Here is a 24,792-nt window from a genome sequence, read left to right on the forward strand (position 1 = left end):
ATCTTCACTCAAATGTTTATGGTAGCACAATTCACTATTGCAAGGACATGGAAACAACCCAAGTGCCTGTCAGTTCATGACTGGATTATTAAAATTTGACATATGTTTACAATGGAATATTACTCAATTCTAAGAAACGACAGTGAGCTTAAGCCCATTATCCAAAGTGAAGTGACATAAGATCAGAAAAATGGGCTCCACATGTACCTGTCATCACATTGGTACTGACCGATTATCAATATGGTGCTCAAAGGGTGGTGGTATTCACCAGAGATTCGGGGGGTAGAGGGATAGACCCGCATCTGAGGGACATGGCAAACAGTGTGGAGGGGAAGGGCATACCTCCATCCTTTGCTAGATAAAGGCAAAGTTATAAAATCTAACCAAAATGTTAAAAAAAAAACATCAAGTGTCGGGCAGGTTGGCGGGGAGGAGATGGGTTTATATATATGCATTATAAGTGCAATGGGCATTGTGGGGGGATGGACATGCTTGAAGCTCTGACTCGGGGGAGGGAAGACAATAGCAATGTATGTAACCTTAACATTTGTACCCCCATATTATACTGAAATAAAAATAAAAAAAAAAAAAGCAGATGATGGTGTACATGCCGAGAGAAAGGAATGCTTATACAGTGTTGGTGGGACTGCAACAATTATTAGTAAATCCTCTGTGGAAAGCAGTATAAAGATTTCTCAAAGAACTAAAAGTAGACCTACCATTCAATCCAGCAATCGCACTACTGGGTGTCTACCTAAATGAAAAGAAGTCATTTTATAAAAAAGATACCTGCACTCAAATGTTTATTGCAGCACAATTCATAATTGCAAAGATATGGAATCAACTCAAGTGCCCATCAATTTATGAGTGGATTAACCAAATGTGGTATATGTATACCATTAATTACTCCTCAGCTATAAAAAGGGATGAATTGATGTCTTTTGCAATAGTTTGGATGGAACCAGAGACCATTATCCTAAGTGAAGTAGCTCAAGAATGGAATAATAAACACTGCATGTGCTCTCTCATAAATTGTATCTAAGCCATGAGCACACATGTGCACAGAGGGAAGTAAAACTCATTGGAAATCAAGAAAGGGGTAGGGAGGATGAGGGGAGAGGGAAAAACCTACCTAATGTGTACGGTGAACACTGTTCTGGTGATGGGCACACTTACAGCTTTGACTCATGCATTACAAAAGCTATCCATGTAACAAAAACATTTGTACCCCTTAATATCTAGAAATAACTTAAAGAAAAAGAAAAAAGCACACGACAAATAGCTAAGACTTGGTAATTTATAAAGAACAAATTTATTTCTCACCCTTTTGGATGTTGGGAAGTCCAAGATCAAGACCCAAGCAGGTTTGGTTGTCTGGTGAGAGATGCTCACTACTTCTAAGATGGCACCATGATGTTGCATCTTCCGCAGAGAGACATTATGTTCTCATGAGCAGAAGGGCAAGAGAGCCTTAATCCCATTCATAAGAAGCCCTCATGGCCTAATTACCTTTTATTGGCCTCACCTCTTAACACTACCACATTGGCCGTTAAGTTTTAACACCTGAATTTTGTAGACACATTCAAACCACCGGAGTGCCTATTTGCATTTCTGGATTGCCAGCCTCTTTTACTCCAAATTTGAGAAAATGAGGCAACTTTTCTCTCTCTCTCTTTCAGAGTCATCTTATGTTTGCTTTATATATAATTCAAATGGATTTACTTGCACAAAAAGGGAATAACAGGGAAAAGTACATCTATTGCATCTTCCTAAAAGCAAACATTTGCATTACTTAAATATTTATATATTGTATTTTCATTTTTGTTCAGTGCAAATTATTTTCTGATTTCCCATGTGGTCTCTTCTTTGATCCGTTGGCTATTTAGAATTATGTTGTTTAATTTCCAAGTACTTAGAAATTTCCCAGATTTCTTTTTATTTTGATTTCTGTAAGTTTTTTCTTTTCCTCACATCCTCCTATATACTTTTAAAAATGTAATTTGTAGTAGTAACAATTGTTTAGTATAAACCTGTCTAAGATGAAAAGCAATTCTATGCACCAGCATTCTCTGTATTCTCACTTACTCTTCAGAAGCACTTGTTTTTAATTTATTCTAATGGTTGTCTCTGTTACTCTAGTGTAAATACAAAAATCAAAGAAAAACCTATTTCTTGTATTGTCAGCTTCAGTTAATGTTGATTTATTCTGTATATATAATAGGATTTACATTATTTATATAAGATGAGGATTTAGCTTATTATACCAGCCTCTTTTTTCCCAATGTTTAATAATTATTATTTTTTTGCTATTTTTTTATCTTTAAATTATGTAGTAAAGTTCTCTATTTCACTAATTTTCAATGGTATTGTCACTGAGGCCCTAGCTATTTCTTTTTACTTATTCTATAATATTTATTGAAATATTAGTAAGCACATTTTTCAAATTCTTTTTTGATACAAAAAGTAATTATGATAGTGTTCAATTGTTTTGAAAACTTGATAGTATTATAATTGATAGGCAACAAGGAGTTCTCAGTTTTTTTACATTACATAGATACAAAATTGAGACGATCTAGATTTACTGTCAACCTTATATAACAAAGAGTACTATAATGTTTAATTGTATGTTCATACTTTTTCTGTTCACGAGGAAACTAATTTCTCATGTAAAACTAAAAATGTCAGCTTAGCAATATGTTTTGAAAAGGTAAAAGCATTTCACGGATACTGTATGCCAGCACTATATATATATATATGTATATACATATACATATATATACATATACACATATATACATATACATATATATACACACATATATATATACATATATATATGCTTTTATCATACCCCCTCTTGCAAAATAGTTATTATTAAACTCATTTGAGAGATCAGGTGATTGAGGTTCTGAGGTTGAAGTATTACTTGAGTCCATATACACTATAACTTGCAGAGTCAGGATTTAAGTTCAATTCTGACTTCAAAGCCATGCTTTTCCTTCTATATCAAGCTGCATCCCAGAAAGGAATATAATTCTAGGTTTAGCAACACATTTAATGTGGTAATTTTTTTGTGTGTATATATGACAAATTTATAAGAATAGAAATGATAAATGTTAGCAGAATAATAGTTTTTAAAAATAAAGTGGTAAAATAGTCAGTCTGCATTTACTGGCCATGGAAAGATGTTTATGATGTTTAGTGATATATATTACATTAACATCTATAATATGTTCTCATTGTGTAATATCAAGGAATTCTAGTTACATATTTTAAATGCCTAGGGAGATGACTAGAAGAAAGACCATCTAAATACTAAAAGTAATTAGCTGTGAATGGTTATTACTCTCTCTTTTCAACTGTTTATTTTTTTTACTTTTTTCTGAATTATCTCATATTATTTTTCTAAAATGTATAAAGTTATTTTTAAAATATTTCTTGGACATGAGCATTGTAATTATAAATTTATCTTTTTTTTTCTCTTGTCTTTGAACTTTTTAAAATGGATTGCAGATTGGAAAAAAATTGGTTAATTAAATCTTCTGTTTGATCAAAGTTTTAATGGGCACAGGAGCTATTTTATTCCATTTTATTTCAGTATTTTTTAATAACATTTCATATATTTTATGAAGAAAATAAATCCAAGGATCTAAATGAAATGCGAAATGTTTCTGTAAATCTTTATATTTTTCTATTAATCACCATGATATTTTAATTATATACTTTTTAATTGACATTAATATTGAATATTAATATTTTTATATTATAGAATTGTTTACTATTATAAAATGTATATTTGATATATAGAAGCATTATATATAATTTTAAAATGACTGATTCCTAGGTGAAATGATTTAAATAATGTCAAAGTTTATAATGTCAAAAGCAGCCATCGTATTATAAAATGGTATAGTATTTTGGAATAATGGTTATTACAAAAATAGGGTAATTTCCTCCATTATCTCTTTGTTTTTGTCTTTTTTAGGTAATCATAGCCTGCTGGTATCGCACATTCATGGGAATAATGAATTTATTTGGGATAGAAACTAAGACCTGCTGGAATGTCACCAGAATAGAACCTCTTAATGAAGTACAAAGCTGTGAAGGCATGTTTCTTCCTAAAATGCCGTTGTGCTGTCATTAGTGTTTTCATAAACATTTTATAATGTTATGATTCAGTTTAAGAATTATTATAAACTACTTTAATATTTTTTAGAAACGATTAAGCTCAATGAGTATTTTATACGTTAACATAGTTTTCTGAGAAGGCCTTATATATTTGAGTATAAATATTCATATACCCCAATGTAAGACAATCTTGAATATAAGTCAGCCTTCCATTTCAGAGTGAGAAGATAAACAAAAAGATAAGATTTTTGGTAGCTTCAATATATAGATTTGGAGAATAGATTAAATAGTCAAATATCTATTTGTAATAGTTAATATATTTAGTTATGCATACATATTTAAAAATCAGATACATAATAATAGATATTTGCATTTCAGCATTTTTTGATGCTATCTCTTGAGACTCTTGTTCGAAGCCACACATATGTACTTACATAACATTAGCACAGTTGTTTTTTCATTTCTTCCAGTTCTTAACATGACTACATACTATATTTTATAAATATATTTTTACAGACTTGTTTTGATAACATTCAATTCTTAGAATATAACTAAGTCTATATTTTTCTTGCATTTTTACTGATTCTCTCAGATGAGCTTTATAACATCTAAAATAGAATTCATAAGGATATTTGAGGGGCAATTATACTTTTTTTGTATACTGTAATGGAATGGAGAAAATGCCTCATAAAGTAAGACACTTTGTAATGACTCCATCAGTGAAAAGGTGTAATTCCTGAGGGATGAAAACAATCACCTTGTATGTGGACACATATGGTATTATGTTCCAGTAAGCAATAGGTTGGTGTTTGGTATATGGGACACAGAGATGAACCAAGTAGACATGGGGTTTTACCCTCATAGAGTTTATATCACAGAGCAATGTTAGCAGTTAAAAGTGTGGTAGATGTTACAAATAAGAAAATAAGGCTGTTGAGATTAGGAGCAAGAGAGGAGTATTTTAAGAATATAGACTAGCATATTCAGCTGTCCTGAGGTGAGAGGGAACTGAAAGAAGGCTAGAATTCTTGGAAGAAGGAGATAGAAAAATGGTTTGAAATGATGTTGAGAATGTATGCATGATCATGAAGGGCCATACACGTGTTATAAGGATTTTGTACTTTATGCATTGAAGAGTTTTAACAGATTTGTATTTAAAAAAACATATTTTGTCAGTTATATGGAAAGGATATTAGTAAAGGACAAAAGTGAGTTCAGTGAGGCCAGGTAGGAGGCTATTGTATTCCCAGCAAGCAATTGCAGGAAAGATAACTGGGAAATGCCCAGATTTGAGAGGTATTTTGGAAGTATAATTGGTAGACTTGGTAATTGTTTGATAGGAGAGGGGAAAGAGTGAAGAGTCATGTAACCAGCTTTGTTTCTAGCTTGAATAATTGAGTCCCTTTGAATGGTAGGAAACATTTGAAAAGTAGCAGGCTTGAATTGCTACATGTCATTGTGGATGTATTAGTTTGAGGTACCTGGGAGACCTCAAAGAGCAGATGACAGGTGGCTACCTGCATATATATGTATAAGAATAAGGAGAAAATTCTGGGCTGAATATAGACTTGGAATCATCTGTATATAGATGATATTTGGAGCCATAGAAGTGGAAGAATTTCCTTAAGGACAATATGCAGATGGGAGAAAAGACAAGAGCATATGACAGAGCCTAAGGTGGTCCAGTATTAAAGAAGGGTGCATTAAACAACAGAAGTAATCAGAACAGACTTCAAGGAGTGAGCAGAAAAGTAGAAGGAATCAGGAGAGCTAGCCTTCAAATCTTGGCTCCAGCCAGTTAGAGCTAAATAATCTTTGACAAACTACTTAAGTTTTCTGTGTTCTGTTTTCTCAACCATAAGAAAAGGACTTTCATACTAACTAATCTCATAAATTTGTTCTGAGAATTATGTCAGATGGTGATTATAAAGCACATAATATGTGTTATACATACAATCTTATATATGGGATATATTAAAATTCTAGTTATACATAATAATTAATTAAATAACTGGATCATTTCATGCAGACTAAAGCTGCTCCTTGAGATTAGGACCACCTCTTACCCTAAAGCCTAGCAAAAGATAAAAACAATGCAATGGATTTTCTCTCATAATTCATCAAGTGGCTCTATTCACAGTTCCAGATGCTGAACAATAGCATCAACTAAATGTGAAGCCTCAGCAAATCATTACAGTATAATAATACTTCATTAGGGGAAAGTATAAATGTATCTATATTAAAAAATAATGTATAAGTGTAACTAAATAAAAACCTCCTGTAAGGTAAAGTATTAAAGTTACTATTAAAGACAGTAGCAATCCAGAAAACAAATGCTTTCAGCTAATTTATGAGTTCTTGATTACAAAGTACTGAGATAATTATGTCCACTTGCATTATAGTCATTTATCCATTAAATACTGAATAATCTGTGTCTTTTCAAAGGATTGGGAGACCCTGCTTGCTTTTATGTTGGTGTGATTTTTATTTTAAATGGACTAATGATGGGCTTGTTCTTCATATATGGCGCATACCTGAGGTAAGATAACTGATTTAAAAGATCTTTCAGCAGAATTATAAGGACTAGATGATGTTTATTGATTGAATTAAAATGATAATTAATAAGATTGGTTTATTAATAGTTGGAAAATTGTGGATTTATTTTATTTTTCAGAAGCTTAACTAATATGTAACCAGAAATTGGAGCTGTCACTAATATCTTAAAGGCCTCCTTTTATCATTGCAGGATATTTTTTAATTAAGATTACTTTACAAAGGTTTTAATGAAAATATTTCTAGTTTCATGTGTAAAATTATTAAAACATTAGAGGGGATCCTTGGTTGGCATTAGTAGCAAATTATTTCTAATTGTATTCTCTGTAAAGGTGAAATTAGGAAAGCAGTACAAGAAACTGTATATCGCTTGTGGCAGACACTTGAATTTGCTAGCTTATCCTTCTTGATAACAGTACCTCAATTTTGTTTGCAGAAACAGTGCAACAGTCTCAGGTGGTATGTTGAAATTAATTATGATGGTCACATTTTGCTCCCATAGTTCACTGCTCCTTGGCATAATTGTGTGAGCTAGCTTTTTTGGCAGTGAAAAATAATGTGAAGTCAACTTTAGGTACACCTAGGAAAGCATTTGCCTTTCTCACAAAAGGGCAGAATTAGCTACCCCTTCTGTGTTTCATCCTGCTTTTACTTGGTTGTGATGCCCAGAGCCACAGCACTTATCTTGTGACCATGAGTATTTGTGCTGCTGAACCAATGCCAACACTTATCTTTCATTTTTTTGTTGACAAATGTAATAAATGTCTGTATTGTTATAGCTACCTTTGCTAGATTTCCTATTTCTTTCTGTGAAACATATTCCCAACTGAATCATCAGCTTTCTTTACAGTGTTATCCATGAACTGCACAACATATAAAGCTAAAAAGTCTATATTTAAACTTCCAACAAGTATTTATTGAATTTTCATAGGAATTACATCACTATAGAGATTTAGAAATACATATACTCCTTGTTTTAGGAAGTTTCTGGCATAAAAAAATTAGCATAGAATCAATAAAAACTAGTGACATATTCAGTATTGTACAAGGGATCATCCTATCCAGCACAGTAAAGTAAAAAAAAGTAATAAGGATTGGGAAACTTGAAAAAAAGAGAAACAAGTGTTCTTAAAAGTAGATCACATGTATATCTAGAAAATTTTAAAAGTCTATAGATAAAGTATTTGAAATAAGAAAATTTATAATGTTATCAGATATAAAATTAATACACTGAAATTATAAATTCTATATTCTAGCATCAAACATAAAATGAAATTTTAAAAGAATTCCACTTAGTATGAAAAGCATGAAGTTATTAAAAATAAATATAACAAAAGATATTTATGACCTGTATGGTAAAATTGTTAAAACTTAATACATTTAATAAAATCTAAATAAATGGAGACAGATGCCATGTTCGTGTATTGATAACTCAATATTAAAAAGATGACAGTTATCCCCAAATTGGTTTATAGTTCAGTGCTTTACCTATAAAAATTCCAACATATTTTTTATTGACCAGAAGCAAAAATGTGCATTTAAAGAGACTTGATACATGACAGAGTATATATTGCAGATTAGTAGGTAAAGATAGGCTTCTTAATTAATGGTGCTGGAACAATTTGGAAATCATATTTAATGAAGAGAAATTGGAGCTATGTGAATAATCTCAGTTGTGCTAAACACTTAAGTATGAAAGACAAATGTATAAATGTTTAGTATATAATATAGGAGACTATCATCAGTAATTTGGAATAAGAAAGTTTCTTAAACAAGATTCAAAAATCTAGCTATGAAGAAAAACTGGTAAAACTGATAAATCTAATGAAAAGAACTTAAGTTCTTCAAAAGACACTATTGAATTAAAAATAAGTCACAAACTAGGAGAAGACACTTGCAAAGTATATTCCCAGCACAGTATGTAGAAATCCCATTCATTTAGTTAACAAATATTTATTGAAAACTTATTGCGACCAGGAACACTGTTTTAGGTGCTTGAAATACAAAACAAACAATCTCTGTCCTCGTGAAATTTACACTCTTGCAGGAATACAAAGGAAAACAAGACAGAAAACATGATAGAAAAATGGACAAAATATTTATTAATGGACATCTCCTAGAAGAAGAACTCCAGATGGGCAATAAATATATGTAAAGTTGATTACCATCATTAGTTATAAGGAAAATACCAATTCAAACTATAAAGAAATACCATCACACATCTAACAGATTAATAAGGGAACTTTCATCTACCACAGGTAGACATATAAATTAGTACAACTATTTTTGAAAACAACATATGTTGTCTAGAAAAGTTGAAGGTATCTAATTCAAAGTATATAATCCCAAGAAACTCTTGCACAGCAGGAAATATGTAGGAGAATATAGCAGCATTGTTTGCATAACTTCAAACTGGAAACAACCTAAATATTTGTTAACAGATAAATGAATACATTTTGTTTTATTAACATGGTGGAATACCATACAGCAATAAGAATGAATTAACTACACAGCTACACACATCAACATGGATGAATCTTACAAATTTAATTTTGAATGAATGAAAATGAGTACAAAATTTTAAAAATACTGCATATTTCCACTGGTATAAAGTTTTAAAACATGAAAGTAAATCGTAGCTTGAATGTATATAGAGGTGGTCATACTGATAATATCAAAAATCAGGATAGTGGCTGTTTCTCGGGAAGGAGAGTGGGGACTCAGGGTGCATTCATTTCTCCATTTCAACTAATTATATGGTGGCTACATGAATGTTCACTTCATAATTATTCTATAAGCTAGAAATGTTATGTACTTTTCTGTATGCCATATAGGAAAAATTATATATATAAGCTCAGTAAAGTATTTTGAGGGAAAAGGATTACTTTGAGATTATTTTGGCAGGCTTAAAATGTTCTATTTTAAAAAACAGTTTGTATTTCTTATACAAACTATTTTTGGTTTTTAATGTGGAAAATGTTATACAACAGTAACTGATAGCAGAAAACTTGGTTCCTAAAGAAAAAAAAAAAGAAAAAAAAAAGAAAAAAAAAAACAGTAACTGAAACTTTTTAAAATCATTATTTTTTATTGGAAGAGCTACCCAAGAGGTGATAGTCTGTCTAAAATGATTACACAGTTCTGAAATATCAAATACATTATTAGGCTCTAGTCTTTAAGAAAGATATGTACATACACAAATATCAAAGTGTCACCAAAACTGTGAGGAGATTGGAAACTGTGGCATATAAGAAATAAAAGCAATAGGATGGAAGGGGCAGGAGAGAATTTTGTATTTCTTACCCTGACCACCCTTCCCCACTGGCACTAACTTGGAAGGTAGATATTCTATTTCTATCCTTTTAGTGGTTAACACTAAAATGGTAACATACACATCTAACTTGTTCAAGTCTCAAATGAATACAAGGAACTTTAGAGTGCTTTACTTCAAAATATCCTCTCCCATCTTACATGTTATTACCAGGTTAGTACTCCTGTTACCCCTAACAGCTGCCATGATTATTATTGTTTTTGTTGTCAAGTCTTGTTTAGATTTATAAATATGTTCTTAGTTCCTTATGTGTATAGTTGGTCCTTCTCCTTCCTTCCTTTCAATTTCTTCTTTTTTGAAATTCATCCTTTGAATTTTCTTACAGGTAATCTATTAATGATAAATCACTTCCTATTAGCTTTTTTCTGCTTGTTTTTTTGAACTCATTCCTTACTTTCTTCATTCGTTCAACCAATATTTATAGTCTTCCAAGTGTGAAGCTGGGCATACGGTGATGAACAAGACAGATGACGAACCTGCCTGCATGGTGCTTAGAATGTGGTAGATTATGGAAAGTGAGGCATGAGGCAGTGTCTAGGGAGGCATGGAACCACTACACAAATGTGGGTTTGAGCATCTGTGTTTTCATACACACCCACTCAGATACACACCATCACAAAAAGGCAACTTAAGAAATGGTTCTTACTCTTTGATGATTAATACTAGTCATCTTTGTTCTGATTTTTATATTCTATACTATTGCTTCTTTGGGATCCAACAAAAGAATCTTTGCAGTCATTTAGACAGTTCTAAGTTACTGCTAAATGAAACTTGTTAGACTCTTCATCTCTCATTCATTTACATCTAATTTCAAAAGATAAAAATTTATCTTCAGAATATTTACATTCTTTGTGAATATTCTGAAGTGCTAGCCAAAATCATCTTATGTTCATACTGTATATATTTAATTTATAAAATATTTTAGATGTAATAAATTATAAAATTAAGATTACCTTGTATGTACACATTGGCTATACATTTAGGATTTAAACATCAACTACATGGGTACTTCTGAAATTTTTACTAACATGGTTTAATACTATAATGCTTTAAATATATAACAATATGATTTGAAATTGATAATTTTGTGAAGTCACTATATTTTATATGAATTATGATTTTATGTTTGTATGTTTTTTTTTTTTTACAGTGGGACTCAACTAGGTGGTCTGATCACAGTACTGTGCTACTTTTTCAACCATGGAGAGGTTTGTTTTCTAGAAAATTAGTTTTAAGAAATAGAAAGGGCTGTATACTTACCAAAACAATATGTAATTGCACATTACTTATGACTTCACAATATTTTAAAGAACCTGTGTTGTAAGTTGATATTTTAATCATGTTGATCTAAATTTTTAAATAACTAGAATTTAAAACATGAAATATCTTGCCGGGTTTTTAGTGAGTATATACGCATACACGTATTCTATAGGAAAAAGGAAATACAATACCTGCTGAGTTTGAGCACTTTACATGTATTGTCTCATTTACTCCTACCAGACATTTTTAGGGGGTGATTGTTATCCTCACCATACAAGGTATGAAATTAAAATTTAGAAAGATTAAGTTTCTTATCCAAGATTCCACATTCACTACCTGATGAAGCTGGATTTCCCATTCTGCAGCTGTCTGGCTCTGAAACTTAAATATTTAACTTTTTAAAAAATTGTGGTGAGAACACTTAACATGAAATCTGTCCTCTTAACAGATTTTTAAGTGTTTAATACAATATTGTTAATACAGTGTTGTACAGACGATCTTTAGAAATTAGTTTTCTTGCCTAACTGAAACTTTATACTCATTGCACTCCCTTTAACAAGGATGGAAAAGGCAATGATGATAGGCATACAGTTAAGGCATTGTCACCTGCTCCCTGGCTTCTTTCTATTATATCATGCTGCCTGTTAAATAACACAAAATGCTGAATTCAAAAATGGAAATTAACTAATTCAGCCCAATGGGACATGGTCCACCTAAAAAAAGCTCATAGAAACTAACTTTGAATGTGATGGATTCATTTAACAAAATTTTGAGTACGTACGATGTGCCATACTCTGTTAGATGCTGAGGATATGACAGTGAAAAAGTGAGAGAATCTGACTGCTAGCTTTTAGAAGCAAAATATTAGCATGTTATGGCACAGGTTGTACAGGGTAGAAGTCTTTTTATCTGTTACTGTTGGGTTAAGTTTTAAAAGTCAGCTACACAAAGGAGTCTTAAAAATTATACATGAAGTGCCTTAAATATATTATTTTAACTTAAACGCATTGTCATTCAGCAATGTGTTGATATAAAGACGAGGGTTTTTCTTTCAGTATGCCAGACAACAGGCATAGTTCATCTTCCAGTGTTTACAATCTTAGTTTCTTGGACTAGAAGCAATAAATTTTAAGACTCTAACAAAGTAATGAGTCTGGATTCTTCCTGGAATTTTAGAATTTTTGATAGAAAACTTTTATGAATACTCTGACCCATATATCTTAGAAATAACTTTAATGAAAATTTAATGAATACTTTTCATTACATGTATCACATTTATGATTCCCAGATACTTTTAGTTGTTTTCAAATTTTATAGTTAACCTCTTTGAAGGTAAATTTTGCAAATTCAGAGGCAATGTTAATTAACTACTTGTAATGTGTATCTATACTCATTTGAACTTGTTATGTATAGACTCTCTTGATGTTTGTAAATGCCCTGGGTAACATTTGTTTAAGTATTTTTCTGGGCATGTATATATCCCAAAGCCTGGGATGACAGGGTTGTTCCTGCCAGGCTGGAATGTGGATCTGGGTTGTCAGTCCTGGCGTCCTCACAGCCCCTATACCTACCAGCTTGTTTGTCCCTAGGGTTTTCTTCTGCTTGGTCTGATATATCTTTCACTTGTTTTTGGAGTTAATCATCACTCTTTACTTAATGGCCTTGTGCATTAAGAGAGCTCCAAAAACTGAGAAGCTATGCCAGGCACTCGGAAATGGATCTAGTAAGCCTAATATTAAAATTATTAAAACAAGTCCACCCCTGATTTCTAAATTAACAATATTTGTTATAATAGAACATAAGATGAAGTGAGCATTTTATTGATTTCAGGCCACCCGTGTGATGTGGACGCCACCTCTCCGTGAAAGTTTTTCATATCCATTCCTTGTACTTCAGATGTATGTTTTAACTTTGATTCTCAGGTAATTTTGATTTATCACAAAAGCGAAATAAATTATGAGTTAAGTTTATTAAAATATGCTTCAACCTATTAAGCTATAATTTCCAAACTTAGGCTATTATTTTATTATTTTAATTATTTTAAAAATAAAGTTATGAAGAGTATACAGTTAATAATACATAAAATTGATATGTAAAAATTGCTTTCCACTTAAGAGTCTAGACTACAGGTTTGAGATAACGACACCATTTTTAATAAATTAAAATGTACATGTTCTTGCATAGTTTGCAAAGATTTGAAGATTTTTGAGAAACATTTACTTTTTTTTCTTCAAAGTGTATATACTCTTGCTTATTGTTTTCCAATCTGTGAGTTTAATGGGGCATAAATATATGTACCATGAAAAAAGTTCTAAGTGAAATAAACTTGGGAAATTCTGGGTTAGATGGATAAAGGAATGTGTGTGTGTGTGTGTGTGTGTGTGTGTATGTGTATATTCACATATTTGTGAAGCACTGCTGAGCAACTCATGTTTCTAGCAATTCAACCTGAGTTTCATTTCAACTGTTTTTTTGATACATTTTTTGTTGGAACTAAGTTTATAAGCATTTCAGAGGTTTAAGACGTCTGAGAAACAAACAAACAAACGAAAAACACATAAGTAGTAGAATACTATAAATAACTATTATAAAAATAAGTTTCATAGAATGCTAGTAAGATCGCTCATTTGAATTCAATAGTGATCACTGTCTCCTCCAAACTCCTGAGGAACCTTGTACTTTACTTACTAGTTAGTCCCTGGCAGATTTTGCCTTACCTGAAAATCATTTGTGTATGTATCTTCTTTCTTTCTTGAAAGTGTAAATTTGTAATCGTTCACACACACAAATATCTACACTTACATATATTTAAAAGTACCACTGGAAACAGGGACCATGCCATATTTATCTCTTTAGCCACAGAGCACTTAACACACTGCCATGCAGTTATTTGTGGTCCTGATATGAAGCTGATTGAATGAAGGTAAATAACAGCATATTGGGGTGGCTACATACCTTGAACTACATACCTTGAGTTAAATTCCTCAGAAGATGGGTTATTTTTCATTTTTTTTTTTTTTTTGAAGTGATGTTAGTCAGGCCAGTCAGGGTTTTCATGGTATGCAGTGTCTTAATTAGAACATTTAGGATTGTGTTCTTGAGGGCATGTGCTATACTGTGAACCTTAGTCAAAAGTAATTTTTGTTTGAGAAAATACAAGATTACTGAGTGCTTAGTGAATATTTTGTGATAATATTACTAAACAATATGAACATTTAAAATTTTGCTTTCGAAAACTTTACTGTTTTACAATGATTTATCAAAATCTAATGCAGTCTTTATAAAAAGAATAGTTATAGCTTTATTTTTTACACAAAATGTTTGCATTTCTTTTTTCATGTTCTAAAATATACTAAAGTCCTGTGTGGTAAAAGGGGTTGGTTACTAATATATCTTAGTTATGCAGAATGGGCAATTTAAACTTCAACATGCTATACTTCAACTGAATTTCTTAAGGCATGCAGGGCCAGCATCATGTCCTATTTTCTGACCTTCTTGCTGGAGTATTAAACTTCTAATGTCATGCATGTTTAAAGGAAAATGAATTTTATATTTAAAACATTTTATTTAATGATAAATTACAATATTGTTTAAACTCTAATTTTGATTGTTTTATGGTTGGCATTTTTATAGTCCAAGTTCTTTTTAGTAAACTTTTAAGAGTTAACTATATTTTGTTATATTAAAGGTATTTTACGTTATTTTCAATAAACTTTTAAGAGTCAACTATATCTTGTTGTATTATATTAAAGATAAGGGGATCATTAGGATTTTATCATTTTACAATTAGTCTTTCTTTCAGTGATAGGCTACTTTTATGGTAAAACTTATTGGTATCATTCTTTCTAGGACCTCGAACACTTATGGAAAGAATTACATTGCACTCTGTCTTTCCAATGTTGCTTTTATGCTTCCTTGGCAATTTGCTCAGTTTATACTTTTTACACAGGTAAGATGATTTTTGACTAATTTGAGTTGAATGTGAGGTGTACTTCATTGTTTCTATAGACATTTTAAAATATGATTACATTTATACCCTATAAGATTTTCAAAATATGAAATAATAAAGTTTATGTAAATGTGTGATTTGAAAAAAACAATATAATTCTATTACTATATTGGTTAGTTTGAGAGTTATTAGTATTACTGTTGAACATGTACAAAATGTTTTCTGTCATTTTTATTCACAGATGTTCTTGTTGGTATTTTAAATAATATCTGTAGATTTTCCGTTGCCTAGGAATTATTCTGGGTGCCAAGTTCCATAGCATGCTAAGGGCCAATCCTACTCTTCATGGCAGGAGGTTTCTATTTCTAATCCAGCTAAATGTTGGCCATTTTGTCTGAAGAGCAGAATTTTGCTGGGAACCATTTCTGAGAGCTTTAATCATGATATTACCTAAGTGAATTGAGGCCATATCTTGTTTCCAAAACAACTGAGTTACTAATGGCAAGAAACTGAAGTGGGGAATCAGAGAGTAAATGGAAGATTTTTTTTTTTGGCATATTATGAGGGTACAGATTTTAAGGTTTCAATAAATGCCCTTTCCCTCCCTCCCCCCACAAGTCTGAGTTTCCAGCATGACCATCCCCCAGATGGTGCACATCTCACTCATTATGTATGTATATACCCACCCCCCTCCCCCCTGCCCAATACCCTATTACTCTAGTACCTATGTGCACACTTAGGTGCTGCTCAGTTAATACCAGTTAAATAGAAGATTTTGATGAAATTTCATGATACTAAGATTTTCCATTAGAAGAACTCCTTCCCTCCTAACAAACACAGATGATAATAATAATGGAAGTGAGAAATTCTGCCAAGAAACCTCATGCTGCCCTTTGTTTACAAAGCATGAAATTATAACCTCAATTGGTATTGCATGTTTAAAGTATTCCTTCTGCTTTACTTCGTAATGGTTGTCCCCTTTCAGGTTATAACACTGAAATTATTTTATGGTTTTCATTATTTGCACATGCCAGCATAGTAGAATAGATTTTTAATGAGCATCACTTCATTGCAAGCAAATTTATTAATTCAGTGGTGCTAATGAAAATATTTGAGAAGCTCTTTGGATAAGTTTCATATTGCTTTTCTAGTTATTTAAAGGATGTTCTAGACTTTTATTATATTTTTCTTAACTAATGTATAGAGTTTTGTTTGCCTCTGTGTTTGTTTTTTCATCCTAACAGAAGAAATGATTAAAAGTTATTTTTCTGAGAGTATTCCATGATTTTATTCTTGGTTGCATTTTTGATAGATTAAGGTTAAAATTAGTTCATGTCTCCTAAACATGTCTCCGAAATGGGGGGGTGGGTCACAGAGCCAAGGATTAGCTACATTTCAAAGGAAAAAATTATTAGACTGTTGTAGAAACCTAGAGTGTTTGGGGTGATAAGACCTTTTCTAAGACACTGAGAAATTGCAACTTAATTTTGGTAGGTGGAATCTAATTTATAATGTGTTCTAATTTTATTATTAGGGAATTTCCATTAATGTAGGAGAGACTGTTAATGACTAAGGAAATAGAAAAGAATAGTTGCAGAAAGGAGATTCTAAAATCAGAAGTGTTAGAAATGTAAATTATTTCCAGGAAAGATGATATGTTTATACATAACTAGTTATCGGTTTAATTTTCTTTCTTTATATAATTGATTCTTTGTTTGAGGTACACAATAAGTTCACATTTCTTTGAATATTTATGACCTCATGCCCTCATCCTTCTTGTAACAAGAATATCTTCTGCCATCCTTGGTGTTTTTCTTCCTATAATCGGCATTTTATTTGAACAAGGATTAGTACTAGATGTTCTAGCCTAATCACTGGAGCCAGAAGTCAGACTGCTTAAATCTGGTTGATCCTGTAACCATTAGGGATTCTGTGTACTATGGCAGATGCCACTACATTGCTGTTAACAAAACACTCTTCCCTTCTGCATGAGAAGTTGACTTCTTGTTAACTTTCTAGCTCTCTTCTCTTGGAAACCCCATTAATGTAGTGTATCCACGATGTTCCTAGGCACATTGCTTTATTGGTTGTCTAGTTGTATCTGGACTGGAAGGAATTGTAAGTAAACTAAGATCTACCTGAGGGGGATGCTATAACATTGGGCTTTCTTGAGTGAAGTGACTCTTTTAATTGGCATTTCCCTTATGGAGGCTTCTGTGAGTGACGGAGCTCCGAAGCCAGCGTGGCTTCTGTGTCTACCAGATGAGCATACATTTCTTTGCCCCTGAGCTGTAACCTGGGGATGAGGGTGCTGTATGGACTTCTGTGAGGACACTTACTGAGGAGAACCATTTGAAGCTGCCCTGCTGACAAGTGCATGTTTCCTGTCCTAAAGCTTTCTGAATGAACCTGAGGCCAAGTGTGAACTTAAGAAGACCAGCTGGTGGGCATTGCCATAAAGAGCTCAGATTGACCTTCTTGAACACAGAAACCTTCACAGCAGTCATAGATGCCAGCTGTGTGCTTCACACTCAGTGGACCTGGACTTTGTGTTTTCACTTACAAGTGGCACAGCTCTCTTTTATATAACTGTGATAATTTTGTCTCATAGTGTGTTTATAGTGCTAAGATAGCTGATCAAGTCAAAAGAGTTTCAGGATCAACTGCATGCTGTCTGCAGAACTGACCTTCTTCTAAGAAAAGACTGGTGCTCTGGTATTGAGTGAGGTCCCAAGTTCAAAGTCCTAAGTCCTCTTCTCTGTATGATGTTTGTTTTCCAAACTCTTTGGGGTCCTGTCTGCCAGGATTACCCAGATTAGGATTACACTAGTTTCTTGAATATGTTCAAATATTGGTAAATCTCAAAAGAAAAAGATTTCTACCCAGGACACTCTTGGTTTCCTATGACATTTTTTTTCTAGTTCCTCTTCACTGGACTTCACATTTCACACACTAAGAATCAGAGAAAGGACAATCTGTGTCAAGCCAAATATACGTTCTATTCAAGAACAGTAGGTACCAGCTTGCCTTTGATCTATAATACTGAGAGAGGCCACCAAAATTGTTTTTTTCTAAGGGGACTTGATGTTTTATCTATAAGAAACAGATGCAGCTTCTTTTACTATAAATCCCAGCTTCTTTCTCTAAAGGTTTTGTCTGACCTGGCATCTTGTTACTTATGTAAACTCAGTCTACTAGTTGATTTCTCCTTGTAAGTTTGATAATGTTTTATTGTGGCAACAATATAGTTAAAATATAGTTTACATTATTTACATATCAACTAAGTAGAATAAAAAATTAGCTCCCAAGGAGTGTTATAATTACAAATCCTTATAAATAATTTAAGATGTCTACACTGATCTCTGATTTCAGAAACAAAACTTGTTCAAGGGCTTGAAGAGATTAGAAATTCTCGTTTGTTTCTTGTGAATAAATTTCGACCTGCCCTCGGTTGTACTTACTGTGTGAGGCCAGTATATGCGGAAGCATGATGAAATATCATCTGGAGGCAAGAATAGAAGTCAGTTTTCTACATCTTCACAGAATATCAATCCTGCTATCTGTGTCTAAATTAGGAAGCTCGTTTTCAACCAGCAATTCAAATAGTGATATTTCAGAGACTCAGCAGAATTTTCACCTGTGGAGTATTTTTCTGAGCCAAAGCTTAATTGTGGTATTTAAGAAGGGTGGTCTAGATTTGCATATTCTAACTATATTGCTCTATGAGAGTTGAGAAACCGAAATGAATTTATGCCAGCCTTCAGTATTGGAGTTTATTTTATTCAATCCAGTCAGACAGGTATTATTAACTTACTCTTACAGAGGAAGATACTAAGGGTCAGGAGATTTAATTAAAATTAGATCTGCCTCATTGTGAAACAATTACACTTTCCAGTTTGTTTTTGTTCTGTATTTAGAGTCTTTGAACTCACTTCTATTAAAGGTTACACACTTAACTATATTATTTCCTTGCAGAAAAGCCTTTGGCTTTCATGCAGCATTGATAAAAGAAATAAGGCATTTGAAGAATACTTATGTGTCTTTCCTGAAACTATAATTAATTAAATCTAATCTATTACCTAATTGCTTTCCTATATAAGAATCCTTATGATGTATTTCTCATAATTAGTGTCAAGATTAATTTTCCTCACAAGAATTTATGAATTTCCTCTTAACAACTGTAACTATTTTATTAAAAGAGCTAGACTTAACAGGAGACAAATAGAAAGCAACTCTTCTTTCACCCAGTGCCCCTTAAAGCTTGTTTTCTGGATTTTTTTCCTCCCCAAATTTAGACAGAATTTCAGGGGATCCCATGTATTTTTATTTCCCATTCAGTCTAAAGTGTCATTTCTTAAATAAAAATTTTGACATCTTTAAAATATTGCATCTTCCAACCAAAGAATGTGATACATACTACCACTTAGTTTTTATTTAATTTCTCCCAATGTTTCATAGATTTTTAAATCGATATCTTACAGATTTTTCATTTTATTTGTTATGAAATATTTTCTATTTTTGATGCATTTAAAGACATTGTGTATTTTACATTCGTTGTGTATACGGTTCTATATATGTTAATTAATTGTATTATTCAAATATTCTAGATTTCTATTTTGTTTGCTTATTTCAGTTACTAGAGGAAGACTGTGTTAAAAGCTTTCATTGTGACAATAGATTTGTCTATATCTGCTCTTTTCTAAATTATTACCTTAAACACTTTGATGCAATATTATATGCATAGTTGTTATATAGTCTTCTCATTTTTATGAAATGTGCCTGTTTATTGCTAATAATCTTTTTGCTTTAAAGCCTGTTTTTATGCTATAAGAGAGCTACATCATCATTCTTTTTGTTAGTGTTTGCATAGATCTTTTAACATTCTTTTTTTTTAATTTTTTAAATTTTTTTTATTTCGGCATATTATGGGGGTACAGATTTTAAGGTTTCAATAAATGCCCATTTCCCCCCCTCCCCCCACAAGTCTGAGTCTCCATTATGACCATCCCCCAGATGGTGCACATCTCACTCATTATATATGTATATACCCGCCCCCCTCCCCCCTCCCACCTGCCCAATACCCTATAACTGTAGTACTTATGTGACCACTTAGGTGCTATTCAGTTAATACCAATTTGCTGGTGAGTATATGTGGTGCTTGTTTTTCCATTCTTGGGAAACTTCACTTAATAGTATGGGTTCCAGCTCTAACCAGGAAAATATAAGCTGTGCTATGTCATCATTGTTTCTTAGAGTTGAATAGTACTCCGTGGTATACATATACCACATTTTATTAATCCATTCTTGGATTGATGGGCACTTGGACTGTTTCCACAGCCTTGCAATTATGAATTGTGCTGCTATAAACATTCGAGTGCAGGTGTCTTTTTTGTAGAGTGTCATTGGATCTTTTGGGTAGATGCCCAGCAATGGGATTGCTGGATCAAATGGTAGATTCACTTGTATGGCTTTAAGGTATCTCCATATTGCTTTCCACAGAGGTTCAACTAGTTTGCAGTCCCACCAGCAGTGTAGGAGCATTCCTCTCTCTCCGCATCCATGCCAGCATTTATTGTTTGGAGACTTTTTGATAAAGGCCATTGTCACTGGAGTTAAGTGATATCTCATTGTGGTTTTGATTTGCATTTCCCTGATGATTAGAGATGTTGAGCATTTCTTCATATGTTTGTTGGACATTCTTCTGTCTTCTTTAGAAAAGTTTCTGTTCAAGTCCTTTGCCCACTTTTTAATGGGGTTATTTGATTTTTATCTTCCTGATTTTCGTGAGTTCTAAGTATATTCTAGTTATCAGTCCCTTATCGGATGCACAGGATGCAAAAATTTTCTCCCATTCTGTAGGTTGTCTGTTTACTTTCATGACTATTTCTTTGGCTGTTCAGAACCTTTGTAGTTTGATCATGTCACATTTATTTATTTTTGTTGCTGCTTTGATTGCCTTTGGGGACTTCTTCATAAACTCTTTGCCTAGGCCGATGTCTAGGAGAGTGTTTCCAACTTTTTCCTCTAGAATTCTAATAGTTTCATACCTTAGGTTTAAGTCTGTTATCCAGCGTGAGTTGATTTTTGTGAGAGGTAAAAGGTGTGGGTCCTGTTTTAGCCTTCTACAAGTGGCTATCCAGTTTCCCCAGCAAGATTTATTGAAAAGGGATTCTTTTCCCCAGCGTATGTTTTTGTCTGCTTTGTCAAAGATTAGATGGCTATATGAGGATGGTTATCAGGATTCTCACATCTGTTCCACTGGTCCATATTCCTATTTTTGTGCCAATACCATATTGATTTAATTGTTACAGCTTTGTAGTATAGTTTGATATCTGGCATATTAATACCTCCCATTTTGTTTTTGTTGCCTAGAATTGCTTTTGATATTCGGGGTCTTCATTGGTTCCATACAAAGCGTAAAATTATTTTTTCTATATCTGTGAAGAATGCTGATGGAATTTTAATAGATATTGCATTGAATCTGTAGATCAGTTTGTGTAGTATAGACATTTTGGTGATGTTGAGTCTGCCGATCCACAAGCATGGTATGGATTTCCATCTGTTTACATCCTCTGCTATTTCCTTCCTCAGTGTTTCATAGTTCTCCCTGTAGAGGTCTTTTACATCCTTGGTTAGGTATATTCCTAGGTACTTTAATTTCTTTGTTGCTATTGTGAAGGGAATTGAGTCTTTGATTTGGTTCTCAATTAGATTGTTGTTGGCGTATATGAATGCCTCTGATTTCTGTGTATTGATTTTGTATCCTGAGACTTTACTAAATTCATTTATCAGTTCCAGGAGTTTCTTGGTTGAATCCTTGGGGTTTTCTAGATACAATATGATATCATCAGCAAACAGTGAAAGTTTGATCTCTTCTGCCCCTATTTTGATACCTTTAATTCCATTTTCCTGTCTGATTGCTGTAGCCAAGACTTCCAGCACTATGTTGAATAGAAGTGGAGATAGTGGGCAGCCTTGTCTGGTTCCAGTTCTAAGTGGGAATGATTTCAATGTTTCCCCCATTCAGTATGATGTTGGCTATGGGTCTGTCATATATGGCTTGTATCATTTTTAGGTATGTCCCTTCTATGCCTATTTTCTTAAGTGTTCGTATCATGAAAGGGTGTTGAATTTTGTCAAAAGCTTTTTCTACATCTATTGAAAGAATCATGTGGTCTTTGTTTTTGTTGCTGTTTATGTGGTGAATTGCATTTATAGATTTACGTATGTTGAACCATCCCTGCATTCCTGGGATGAAGCCCACTTGGTCATGATGGATTATTTTTTTGATAAGTGTCTGGATTCGGTTAGCTAAGATTTTGTTGAAAATTTTTGCATCTATATTCATTAGGGATATTGGGCTATAGTTTTCTTTTTTTGTTGCATCCTTTCCTGGTTTTGGTATCAGAGTAATATTCGCTTCATAAAAGGTGTCCGGGAGGTTTCCATTCTTCTCGATGTTGTGGAATAGTTTCTGCAAGATAGGTACTAGTTCTTCTTTGTAAGTGTGGTAAAATTCAGGTGTGAAGCCATCTGGACCGGGACTTTTCTTTTTAGGGAGATTTTTAATTGCTGTTTCTATTTCAGCTGTTGAGATTGGTCTGTTCAAGGAATCTATTTCTTCCTGGTTGAGCCTAGGGAGGCTGTGTGTTTCTAGAAATTTATCCATTTCCTCCACATTTTCCAGTTTGTGTGCATAAAGATTTTTGTAGTATTCATAAATTATATCTTGTAATTCTTTGGGATCAGTTGTGATATCTCCTTTTTTGTTCCTGATGGAGCTTATTAGAGATTTCTCTTTTCTGCTTTTCATTAGCTTAGCCAATGGTATGTCAATTTTGTTTATTTTTTCAAAGAACCAACTTTTTGTTTTATTAATCTCCTGAATAGCTTCCCTGTTTTCAATTTCGTTTAGTTCTGATTTGATCTTGTTGATTTCACTTCTTCTGCTGGGTTAGGGGTTGGTCTGCTCTTCTTTTCCCAGTTTTTTGAGTTGTTTCATTAGATTGTCTATTTGTTATCTTTTTGTCTTTTGGTTATAGGCATTTATGGAGATAAACTTTCCTCTCAGAACTGCTTTAGCTGTGTCCTAGAGGAGTTGATAACTTGTCTCTCCATTGTTGTTTTCTTCATAGAATTTATTATTTCCATCTTGATTTCTTCATTTATGAAGTAATCATTTAGTAGGAGGTTGTTTAATTTCCACGTTTTTGTGTAGAAATGTGAGTTTCTGTTAGGGTTGATTTCTAGTGTTATTCCACTGTGATCTGAGAAGGTACATGGTATGATTTCTATTTTTTTAAATTTCTTGAGATTTACTTTGTGTCCTAGGATATGGTCAATCTTAGAGAATGTCCCGTGAGCTGATGAGAAGAAGGGTATATTCAGCGGATTTTGGGTAGAATGTCCTGTAGATGTCAGTCAGACCCAATTGTTCTAGAGTTTTGTTTAAGTCCATTATTTCTTTATTAATTTTCTGTTTGGAAGATCTGTCTTGTGCCGTCAGTGGGGTGTTGAAATCTCCGGTGATTATGGGGTTGCTATTAATCCATTTGCTTAGATCCAGTACGGTTTGCTTTATGAAACTGGGTGCACCTAAGTTGGGTGCATATATATTTAAAATTGTTATCTCTTCTTGTTGAAGTCTGCTCTTCACCATTATATAATGACCCTCTTTGTTTTTCACTACTTTTGTTGCTTTAAAAACTAAATCGTCTGAAATTAGAACTGCCACGCCAGCCTTCTTTTGGCTTCCACTTGACTGGAATACTGATCTCCACCCTTTTACTTTTAGTCTATATGCATCCTTGCAGGTTAGATGTGTTTCCTGAAGACAGCATATACTTGGCCTGTATTTTCTTATCCATTCAGCCAGCTTATGTCTCTTGAGTGGAGAGTTTTAGCCATTCACATTTATTGAGAGAACTGATAGGTAAGGTAGATTACTGTTCATTCTGTTGGGTTGGATGTTGTTGCTTTGATTTCTCTCTTGAGCCTTTGTATTATCTGGCCTTTAACCTTTGGGTTTTGGTTGTTTTTATATTCGTGAGTTTTTATTATGGTGCTCCGTGCGTAACAATGTTTTGAGTAGTTCTTGTAGGGCTGGTCTTGTCTTGGTGAATTCTCTGAGACTTTGCTTGTCTGAGAATGTCTTTATTTCTTCTTCATATATGAAGCTTAGTTTTGCAAGGAATAAGATTCTAGGCTGTGCATTGTTTTGTTTCAGAAGAGTGAGAATGGCGCCCCCGTTTCTCCTTGCTTGTAAAGTCTCATTAGGGAAGTCTGGTGTTATTCGTATTGGCTTTTCCTTGTAGGTTACTTGCTTCTTTCTTCTGACAGCTCTTAGAAGGGCCTCTTTAGTTGATATTTTGGTCAGTCTGATGACTGCATGACGTGACGTCTTCCTGTTTGCATTGAATCTCCCAGGGGTCCTCTGAGCTTCTTGAACTTGCATATCAAGATTTTGAGCAAGGCCTGGGAAATTTTCCTCTATTATATCTTCAAAAAGCTTGTCCAGCCCTTGAGTGTTGTCTTCTTCCCCTTCTGCTAACCCTATGACCCTCACGTTAGG

General features: G+C 33.1%; 1 protein-coding gene across 1 annotated transcript in view; it reads left to right on the forward strand.

The window, feature by feature from the left end:
• DPY19L2 (dpy-19 like 2) overlaps positions 1–24,792 on the forward strand; it is a 119,818-nt gene that overhangs the window by 14,271 nt on the left and 80,755 nt on the right. The window contains exons 5-9 of the mRNA XM_012777557.2: positions 3,986–4,106; positions 6,574–6,667; positions 11,163–11,220; positions 13,103–13,194; positions 15,122–15,221. Of these exons, the coding sequence (XP_012633011.1) occupies positions 3,986–4,106; positions 6,574–6,667; positions 11,163–11,220; positions 13,103–13,194; positions 15,122–15,221 (465 nt within the window). The remainder of the gene's footprint in view (positions 1–3,985; positions 4,107–6,573; positions 6,668–11,162; positions 11,221–13,102; positions 13,195–15,121; positions 15,222–24,792) is intronic.

This window comes from Microcebus murinus, chromosome 9, assembly GCF_040939455.1.
Source record: "Microcebus murinus isolate Inina chromosome 9, M.murinus_Inina_mat1.0, whole genome shotgun sequence".
NCBI lineage: Eukaryota > Metazoa > Chordata > Mammalia > Primates > Cheirogaleidae > Microcebus > Microcebus murinus.